General features: G+C 39.8%; 2 protein-coding genes across 2 annotated transcripts; one reads left to right on the forward strand and one right to left on the reverse strand.

The window, feature by feature from the left end:
* Positions 1 to 1295: 1295 nt before the first annotated feature.
* On the forward strand, positions 1296 to 6771 carry SARC_05405 (hypothetical protein; the record flags this gene model as incomplete). The annotated part of the gene is made up of 12 exons (XM_014300740.1): positions 1296 to 1617; positions 2140 to 2474; positions 2757 to 2927; positions 3127 to 3285; positions 3647 to 3717; positions 4006 to 4359; positions 4810 to 5036; positions 5344 to 5438; positions 5714 to 5854; positions 6131 to 6232; positions 6472 to 6548; positions 6660 to 6771. 12 exons carry the CDS (start codon positions 1296 to 1298, stop codon positions 6769 to 6771), a joined length of 2166 nt encoding a protein of 721 aa, XP_014156215.1.
* A 1478-nt stretch (positions 6772 to 8249) lies between these two features.
* Positions 8250 to 10559, reverse strand: SARC_05406 (peptidyl-prolyl isomerase FKBP12). Its single transcript, XM_014300741.1, has 5 exons — positions 10424 to 10559; positions 9693 to 9805; positions 9009 to 9064; positions 8765 to 8819; positions 8250 to 8499 (listed from the first exon to the last, which is right to left on the reverse strand). The coding sequence occupies exons 1-5, from the start codon at positions 10486 to 10488 to the stop codon at positions 8429 to 8431; spliced, it is 360 nt and encodes a 119-aa protein (XP_014156216.1). The 5' UTR covers positions 10489 to 10559; the 3' UTR covers positions 8250 to 8428.
* Positions 10560 to 10965: the final 406 nt, after the last annotated feature.

Here is a 10965-nt window from a genome sequence, read left to right on the forward strand (position 1 = left end):
ATACTACTAATACATATATATATATATATATATATATATATATATATATATATATATATATATATATATATATATTATATATATATATATATATTATATATTTATATATACTTCGTCACATTCTTATCGCAATATAGATTCATGTTAACTGTATTATTATATGCGCATACACGCGTACACGATACAATTGATGATTATTGAAGTCTGTATGTATGTTTGCGCATGCCTTTGACCCGTTATGTTCATGCAGGTGTTTGGCGAGCGGAGATTGAAGTTTCATGCGCATGTATTTCATCATGTGGACTTACGTGTGTCCTATTTTGTAGTGAAAGTTGTATTTAAGAGGATGGTTGCATGTTTATGATAGTTATTTCATGATGGTGGATTTAGTCAATGACTGCGCATATGTTCGTCAACGTGAGTCGCATAACATTGTCGCCTATCTAATTTAGGAAGATATTTATAGCAATATCATCTTGAGCGGAAGAGAAAAGTTTTTGCTGTGTATGATAAATCACAAGGGCACCATGCCAATGCATAAACACCACGGTATTCGCACATCCGATCATGCGACTTTTCATGTGCGAATGAAGAATATACTCATGGACTGAACCCCACGCAAATGTGTATCTAATTAGTTCATAGTATGAGCGAAGTTACATTATAAATGTAGCTTGGAGAAAGTGTAGTCTGGCGAAAGAGAAAGTCTGTATTTATTGATTGGTATCGTTTTTTACTCTTATCACAATATCATAGTTACACCACCCATGCATACAGCGTTTCAAACTTAGAGAAATATGGGAATGGGTGAATTCATCACGTTAACATCTGCATTGTGAGCACCGCTCACAATATAATATATCTGGCTTAATGCTTTGTTCACAATTCGAGAAAGATATATCGTATCCATTGTATTAATTTCGGTTACAAACAGATGCTGAGTCCAAGCGGGTTGGGAATGATTCATAGCGCAAGTGCAGATTTTGATTTCTTCAAAGCGGGTGTTTTTAGGTATATTTCCAGATTCGCCTGCAAATTGGAAGCTGATTTCTGAGTATGGATATACTGTAGTGTACATCATGATTGGCACAGGTTGTCATTAGTATTGGGTGACTTGGTCTTCCGCCAATGTGCTGTCACAGTGGCTGCATTTCGCTCGCAACACAATTATTTCCATTTTTGTTCTTGTACACTACCGCTCAGATAGGGAACAAGATAAAAACGATTTAATCATTGGTTGCAATCAATTATTTCTCGTCACGTGCAGAGGAGCTGAATCAAAGTTTCCGGCGGCCATGCGCGCATCTCAGTCAGTCGATGATCTCTCTCTTCAAGGCGCTGCAGGCGATTCTATGCGCCGGAAACGTCGCAGTATTGAATCTGGAAAAGCTCTTGGTATCGGTGCTCTTGAGGAGGTTCTCAGACACGTAGGTGTTGATGCCAACAACAGCGGAAGCACGGGCACTACAACCACTCTAAAGGATCACATATCCAAACAGGCGAACTCGAGAGAAAGAGAAGCTCTCAGATCTGCGGTGAACGTGACTGTCCAAGAAGAAAAACCTGTTAAAACTCCAAGAATACAATCTAGCGCTGGCGGAAGTCCGGACAGTACAGGTAGAGATCGACCTTGTCATGTCGATTTAATTGGCATATTTTTCTCTAGCATTGTATCCATATGTAAGCGTATTCTTACAGGTATATATGTATTTAAATGTTGGACTTGAATTGGTGCAAGTCCATATACACTCGAGCAATACGAATGTGTTTACATGTTTTCTAGAATGCATTTGCGAATCATTTTGAAATGCCCTATATAGATTTACACCAGATAAATAAACACCTTGTGCATCATTTATGTGTGCATATGTTTTTATACGTATCGATAAAAGTAATGTGCACTCGTCAACGAGCTTACGAGAAGCAAGTGTTAAATTTTTATTATTATACATAACCCGTTTAAGCATTTCACAGGTGGTTAGCCACCCCTCTCTCCGTATGTTGTATAAAGTTGCTTTTCAGTTCACAGCTATACCTGTAACGTCCATCATATCGATAATCGCTTACCTGACTTTGGGGATAGACATACATAATTTTTCGACACCTTTCATGATCGTGTGCACTTTTCACCTTTCGCAGACTTTGGACCAAGTAGCAAGAAACGTCGGTCCATTCAAGGGGAAGATTCTGATCATCAGCTGACTGATCAAGAAGAGGAGACTGATGTGAATAAGGATAGGGATGGGGACGGGGACGCAGAAGCAGATGCTGATGCTGGCACAGAAAGCGAGAGCGGAGCACGCAAGAACAAGGAAGCAGATAAACCACCGTTACCCACAAACATAGAAACTCTTAAAGTGAAAGCCCTGCCTGACCACTGGAGGTGTAACAAGTCGTTGCCCACAACGTTGACTCTTCTATCGTCCAAAGACATCCCGGACGGCACAAAGGTGGAGGTGAAGGCAGAGATACAGGTACCTAGAAAGTTTTACTATGCACTTGCCTCCTAGCTTTCACTTCGTGTCATCTATTGCTTGCTGAAATATGTTAAGTTCGACGATTCTCTTTGCTAATATCGTACGTGCTGTATAGTTGGTTGCGTTTTGCTTTATAGACGGTTAATTCAATGTTTGAGCCATGCGTACGAACCCTCTTCGTCCACTTTAATCGCAATCTCACTGAGGTCGGTGTGCTTGCTGTTGATTCACCAGTTGCTTGATATGCCACTCTTTTATTTTTTACTTTGCTATCTCAAGCGGGGGACGTTTGGCGAACTTAAAAACAGCACAACGACGTTTAAGGAAAACGAAGCTAAATTTAAAGACTTTCGGTTTGTGGGGCGCAGTGGGAGGGGCCACTCTTTCACCGTGGCGTTTTATATAAAATCAGATCCACCTGTGACGGCAATCCTTTCGCAAAAAGTGAAGGTATGTTGGTTCACATCTAAGGACGTTTGGATGCGATTGCATATATCAAACTATGATGGAATTGTTCAAATTTTCCGAGCTCTGTTGTTCCAATGTGTCGTACGCGTTATTATCTACATAGTTCCAAGTGTTGCACTGTCGGTACGAACATAGCCTATGAAATTCACCAGTGGAGTTCAAAATGTTCACACCCTTGCAGATCACCGTCGATGGTCCCAGGCCGCCACGTACCAGGAGATTATCTGAGACGCACAAGAAAGGCGCATACAGTGACTCAGAAGGACGGCTGGGATACCGGTGTCCACCCTATCAACGAACAGGAAGTATAGGCAATTTAAGGAGTCCTCACATGGTCAGGGTATGCAACCTTTTATTGTATTTCTTATTCCAGCTATTTGATATGAATAGCTCTGGCGTGAGAATAGTGTGCACTTGAGTGCTTTTGAGCTATACTGAACAATACGGAGTCCTGACCATGCTTGACGAATATAGACACTTTAGGCGAATATAGACACTTTAGGCGAATAAAGACACTTTAGGCGAATAGAGACACTTTAGGCGAATAGAGACACTTTAGGCGAATAGAGACACTATACAAGTTGTTTCTGTGAGTGTTTTTTCGTTCTTTATTCGAGTAGCTACTTCGGCAAACACATATATTCATTCTGATATTATGTAATGCCACTGACGTATGTCTTCTACTCCAATCATATCCACAGAGTCGTAACCCAATGGGTGGTCATCCGCACATGGGCGTCCGGAGATACTATTCGGGGCAAATGCATGAAATGTATGTGACGCGTGGGACTTGGTGCAGGTCTCCAGAATTGTCCCTTGTAGTAAAAGTTGTATTTTGTTATGTTATCTCCATATCACGTAATTTAAACAGCGAGAGGTGTGATTTGAATACATTGATTTGTGTACTGCTAGTTTCTCGGATATGCACTGGACTGAGATTTCAGAAAGCCCACAATTGCCATAGTGTTGGTTGGCTTTAGTACGTACTATCCGAGTCTGAACTTACAATTGAGCTTAATCTATTGTCTACCATTAACCAAAAACTCGCCTGCAAATACAGGCCCGTGCGAGACAGGACGATGCTCGGCCAAAATCCGAACTACGTGCCCCCGCCACATGCACAGCCACCACCTGGGCGATTCTCCAATCCCAATATATATAATCTGCAACAATATCCGCCTGGGGGTGTTTCCTATGCTGAACTCCCTAATGGTGGGCACATGGGGCCGCAGCCTCTGATGAATGGCATGTCTAACGACATGATACCAGAACTGGACAGTCCCGGTCACCGAACGGTAGTGGATGGGATGCCTGTGCTGCAGGGTTTCAAGCTAACTAATATTATACCCAGCGAAGGGGTGGAAGGCCAAACTGTGGTAGCAGAGTTACATGTGCACAAGGCGCTTGTAAAAAGGTATGGTGTTGAGCGTTTTTAAATGTGCTATTGGGAGGTGTGAAATATCATATGTGGTGCTGTGCGCATACTGAAGTATGATCCCGTTAAAATTGTGGGGGAATCATTGGATGAATGTTGAGAATAGTTGGATTGTATTGTATGTGAATAATTGGATTGTAATGTATGTGAATAATTGTATTGTAATGTATGTGGATAATTGGATTGTAATGCATGTGAATAATGGGATTGTTATGTATGTGGATAATTGTATTGTAATATATGTGAATAATTGGATTGTAATGTATGTGAATAATTGGATTGTGATGTATGTGCGCTTTTAGTCATTTATCGTTTTTTCGGCAAGAATGTGACGTTTTCATTCGTATATACTCGCAACGTGAAATCTTTCATCTGTGTCGATACTATCACTATCTGACATGTCCGTTCTATCAATCGATTGTGCTGCAGGTTTGGATGGCCGAATATGCTTTTCTGCTTAGCGTTCGGGAATTCAACACCGCAATTCGATAATTTAGATGTTACAAATTCAGGGACACTCTACTGTCACTTCAAAGTGCCGCCTATGAGCACCTCAGTTATTCAGACTGCCGCTTTAGTCAAAATTGATGACAAAGTGTACAGCTGCGACAGTCCCCTGCTATTCACTAACAAACAGCCGGTTAGGCGGCAGCAACGTATGTTATCGTTCCGGTCATTGAGTGGAATTTGTATGCATAACAAACTTTCATGTGTTTGTTGGATTTCCATAGACAACTTTGATGATTTTGAAATGGGTTTTACATATGTGACATCGGCGATAGCGCTTTTTTTTTTAGTGTACATATATTCTCCGGGGACTTCAATGAAATAAGTGTTAATAAGTACAGCGCTTACGGAACGGATGCGCAAGTCCCTGGTGCACTGTATCAACGCTCTGAAATTGTTTTTTCAATTCACGCCCTTCTCATGTTACTTACATTCGCCCTAATCACTCTATATCAGCAGCGACGGAGGCTTACTCGCCTGCAGCGCTTGGAAAAATAATGCTCGAGGTACATCGTGAATTGCAGAGCTATAGAGATCCCTCATTCAGGAAGGTACGTAAACCGAAGCATGATTTGTGTGAGAATTAGATGAGCGGCAGGAGTAGTTAGATTCCTTATTGTTTGCTACCACTGCGATATCTTTTTCTCTGTCTTGCTCGCAATCTAAGGCTTATCGGTCATCTCGCGTGTAGTATCGGGTGTTCGTGTTCTGCATTAGAATACTATTTCCTTGAATTCCGCATGGGGCATGCATAACTGCCATCACTCAGCATCTTACCCAAATACACAGCATATTCGCTCACTACATTTACATTTTCTCTTTGCAGAGCAAAGCTGCATTTCATAGTCTGCAATTGAATATAGTGAAGCTGGAAGGACAGCTTCTAGAACTTAGTCGCCGTTGTTTAGCTCATTTGGGCAGCTTAGAGTATCTTCCTACTATCGACAATGCTGAGCAGGCTGGCATTGTAAGTAGCGTTGTTTCTTCGTTTCGGGCGAGATTTTGAGCTTTAATTTTGAGCTGGATATCAATTTATGCCTTTTACTTTTGTGATGCTTCCTTGTGCTCTTAGTATCGTGCGAACAACCAAAATCATCGTAGTCTAGGGAGTAAATATGCCAACATGGCAGATGACTACTCTCGCTATATGTCGGTATTATCACGGAAGGTCACTCCGTGGAACAAGCCCACATCGTCTCTTGAAGGTATCTGGGCTGATTGTGGCTTATACCTCATTCCACAGACAATTTTACATCTTTCGGGCGAGTTTGGATGGGAAAAGTTTATCCACCTCTTGCTCGAGGCTGGTGCGGATATGACCCAATGTGATGCCCAGGGACGAACGGTAGGAATCGCAAAACTGGCATTTATTGGATGTGTCGGTTTCATTTCCGATGCAGCGTCTATCGTAAATACTTGCACCAAATAAGAGTTGAAGTCTAAAATTTTGCACTCACTCTTGCACGGATGATATCTAACCAAGCTACGGTACACCTTGGCTCATATTTCTTTACTTGAAAATTAAAGTCGCTGTTGTGCTTGGTTCTAAATATAGGTAATGGATTGGGCTCGTCGAAACGATAGGCAATCGACGGTGCAGTACTTGACGTGGCGTGCATCACAGCATGGTTCGTATCCACCGTCACAAGGCAGCATACAAGGTAGGTGGTCACCAATACTAATTCCAGAAATCATTTAGGTATACGCGTTGTGCCTTGTGATTGAATAATCACATCAGTAGAAATTAATCTATGCGTGTTGATGCCATGCAGGTATTGTGCCACCGACAATGCCTGGTCACCCTATAGCTGGTCCGAGGGTTCCCCCAATACGATTCGAGAGACCGCTATTGTCAAATCAACAGCCAATGTTGCGCGCGCCTGAACGACCGCAGAGTACAATAATGGGCGGCTTACTCAACCCATTTAATCGATAATAATATAAAGAATATAGTAATTATATACAGGAAATAACTGAGGCTAATAAAACGCGGCTGTGAAGCCGCAGGGACCGAAAGCGTTTAATCATAGGGGTAGTTCATTTGTTCATATTCAGACCAAAAGTACTATGTAAACAGTAAAATCTTTCTCAACCAGTACCCGAGTACGGACTGTATTCAACATTACACGCCCTTATAGCCATTCGCCATAAAATACACGCACGGTACATGCTCTCACTCACACGCACACGCTCTGTCGCACTCATACTCACTTCTTACTCATTTACTCTTAATCACACTCACGCTCACATTCATACTCACATTCACATTTACATTCAACTTTCAGTTATATATTTACATACATACATACACGCACACACACACACACACACACATATATATATATATATATATATGTATATATATATATATATATATATATATATATATATATATATATATATATATATATATATATATATATGTACATATATATATATAGAGAGAGGTGTGCGTGTCTATGTATGTCAATGTGTATATTTGTATGCATATAACCATTTCTTGCATGTATGTTTGTATTTGTGAAAGTATGTAGGCATTTTATGTGTAGTTTTCTGTGTGCACATGTGGATATGTATATATGCGTATTTTAATGTGTGTATATATGTGTTCAAGTATGTATAGATTTATATGTGTATGTCAATTGCATTTATGTATTCGGTTATATGGATATATCTATGTGTGTAAGTAAATGTACATGTACATATAATCATAAATCACAAGTATGTATATATTTATATATATATATATATATATATATATATATATATATATATTATTATTATTATAAATATAATATGTACAATATGTACATATATATAAATATAAATATATATATATAGATATAGATATATGTATATATATATATATATGTGTGTGTGTGTGGTTTTATTATGCATAAGTGTGTATGTGTGGTTTTAGTATGCATAAGTGTGTGTGTGTGTATGTATGGTTTAGTATGCATAAGTGTGTGTGTGTGTGTTTGTATGGTTCATGATGCATGAATGTGTATGTGGATGGTTCAAAAGGAGGGGGGAGGGGGGCGGAAAGCCCCCCGCCGCAAAACGCCTCTTGGAAAGGGTCTTAAATGGGCAAAACCCATTCTAGCCGGAAAAAAAGCATCACCGACGGTTTTCGCCTTCAGTAATAAAACATATAAAAAGAATACTCTAGCGGTGTCTACAAATAGGCAAAAAAACATTTTGGGCCTATTAAATATTTTGTATTGGGTCTCAAATGGGCAAAACGCATTCCAGCCGGAAAAAAGGCGTCACCGACGTTTTTTGGCGACAGACAAAAAATCGGTGATAAAGTCGGACAGGGACTTAGAAAAGCTTGCGCTTTCAGTAATAAAATAATCATGGTTGATATCATATTGCAAGGGTGATAGATACAGAACTCAAGTAAAGTTGATAGAGCGCTGGTTCTTCAAGCATACAAAGTCAATAGAACACGGATGCTTCCAAGTACATAAGATATACTAAAAGTGGATACCTCATGCCTCAACCAAATCATTCGTATTTTATTCGGCACGGCTTCAACCTAGTTGACGCTTAAGCATTCGAGCGTGAAGTCCAGCGTTCCGTTTGGTGGTATACCCCAAGCCGGGAAGCCTATGATATACACGTCAAGGGAGAAGACGAGTGAATAACCTATCTACCAATGGGATGCAATATCAATAACGATCCTGCGGACACAGGTGCTCTACAAACGATGCGCTCTCAATAATTTTCTGCTTGGAAATCAGCAGCAACCGATAGGTGCTAATCAAGGTTCAGTACGCGAGAGACTTTTTCGAAGAAGTGGGGGGTAAGTACAATAATGATGATAGCAAAGTTATAATATATCGAGAACTCCATTGGAACTAGAAGCACCTACCTTTTGGTCCGTATGCCTCATGACCGGGGATGACAAGCTTGCGAACCTCGCCAACCTAAATAAAAATTATATGCATTTTGAGCTGTTTGTAACGACCAAAAATATCGCTTTGCCTTTACCGTTTCCCTTTTGCGATATCTGTGAATGTCGCTGAATAATTTGAGGCCTATATTAGCCGGTATACATACAACTCAGATTTCGGGTTTTCTAACGTCATGATACACGTAGCAAAGTGTTAACCCACCTTCATTCCCAAGCATCCTTGATCCCAGCCCTTAATTACGCCACCTACGCCAGCCTCTGTGGATCATATAAAGTAAAGTGACTCAGAAACTTTTCTTCGGAATACAAAAACAATGATTTTGTTCTATTGTGCTCTCCCGTACTCAACTCAACGTATTTTTTTTACGACTCGAGCTCGATTGTGATACAAAAAGAAACATCGCAAAATATCTAATGAATGTAGATAAGTATGATGATGTGTAGAAATATAAGATATCCCGTTGTTGAGAAAATTACATCGTAGAAAGACTATCTTGATCTGTATCTGATCAGATCAAATGAATCGTGTGCCAATGCGCTTCGGAAAACAAAAGTAGTACAACACCCTCAGTAAATGCAGGTTGTATAAGAACTCCAAACAGCAGGTTGTATAAGAACTCCAAACAGCAGGATATATTTGTGTATCAGCACAGTGATGAAAATGAGCCATTGAATCCGCATCGAGTAAATCATAACTATGTTCAACTACTTCATGAAAATATTTGCATTGAATCTCGTGAAAACGAAGGTATTGAGACTTCAAGGAGTGAAACGTATATCCATGTACATGTGTATCGATAACTCAAAATTGTCCTTGAAGAAGCGTGCACAGGTGCATAATAAGGTGCATATATAAATACGTCCAGCTATTCAGAATTTTCCTTACGATATGAGAATGGTTTCTGTCCAGGATCCTTGGTGGACCAAAACTTCTTTCCGGTTTCCTTGATCACTCCCGTTGCGTGTACAGTGGCAGTTGATCCTTTGGTGATCTCAGCACTTAAAACACAACGGTTCAATTCCAAGGTACAAACATGAGTAACTGATGATAAAACATTATCCTCATACAAAATCAAATGCGAACCCAAGTACAAAAGTTTGTACGGAAGTGTGTAATAGCAAGTGAGGAGTAAATATACAAATCCACAATGGTTCTTCTAAATGGCACTTCTTTAAGAATCAACAAGTATATATACATACATATATACATATACATAAGAATATACATATACATACACATACACTTACGCATACACATACACATGCTCACACACACACATCCCCACATACACACACACACACACACATACACACACACACACACACACACACACACACATATATATATATATATATATATATATATAAATATATATAGTTATGCCACCGCATGTTTCTTTGTTGTTGTACGTGGGTGTGTATGCCTTTGTATATATACATAATACAGATCCTATTTACCGGTCGTAAAACTTCCATTCAGTACGAAATGAAAATATAAAAAATTGCCTTAAGAGTTATTGTGATAAAGTAATGCAATTTCTCAGCTTGCGACGACAAGACCAGTAGAGATTTTTGACTTCGTTTTACATTTGGAAGTGGTGCTCGAAGTAATCTTACCCACTTCCAGGGGTAAGGATCTCATATGTTGTGCCGTCGCAACCTGGAGCGGCCTGGGAACTCATCTTTGTTTAATTTGGGATTTGTAGGGATCACTCTGTAGAAATAGTAAATACTGTGTGTACAATGGTTTTTTCTTGTTCATACATTATTTACAAATACATACTCGGGTCATTCATTGTTTGCAACAACTGCGATACATACTATTTCCAGTGACGATTCTTAGGTTTCAAAGTGTCCAGTGACGATTCTTAGGTTTCAAAGTGTCCAGTGACGATTCTTAGGTTTCAAAGTGTCCAGTGACGATTCTTAGGTTTCAAAGTGTCCAGTGACGATTCTTAGGTTTCAAAGTGTCCAGTGACGATTCTTAGGTTTCAAAGTGTCCAGTGACGATTCTTAGGTTTCAAAGTGTCCAGTGACGATTCTTAGGTTTCAAAGTGTCCAGTGACGATTCTTAGGTTTCAAAGTGTCCAGTGACGATTCTTAGGTTTCAAAGTGTCCAGTGACGATTCTTAGGTTTCAAAGTGTCCAGTGACGATTCT

This window comes from Sphaeroforma arctica (assembly GCF_001186125.1).
Source record: "Sphaeroforma arctica JP610 unplaced genomic scaffold supercont1.342, whole genome shotgun sequence".
Classification (NCBI taxonomy): domain Eukaryota; class Ichthyosporea; order Ichthyophonida; genus Sphaeroforma; species Sphaeroforma arctica.

Excerpts from the sequence above, each read along its gene's own strand:
- SARC_05406 (XM_014300741.1), bottom strand. The coding sequence starts at position 10,488 with ATGAGTTCCCAGGCCGCTCCAGGTTGCGACGGCACAACATATGAGATC. Across the intron at positions 9,806-10,423 it reads ATCCTTACCCCTGGAAGTGG|TGCTGAGATCACCAAAGGAT; the intron begins GTAAGATTACTT and ends TTGTGTTTTAAG. Across the intron at positions 8,820-9,008 it reads AAGGATGCTTGGGAATGAAG|GTTGGCGAGGTTCGCAAGCT; the intron begins GTGGGTTAACAC and ends ATTTTTATTTAG.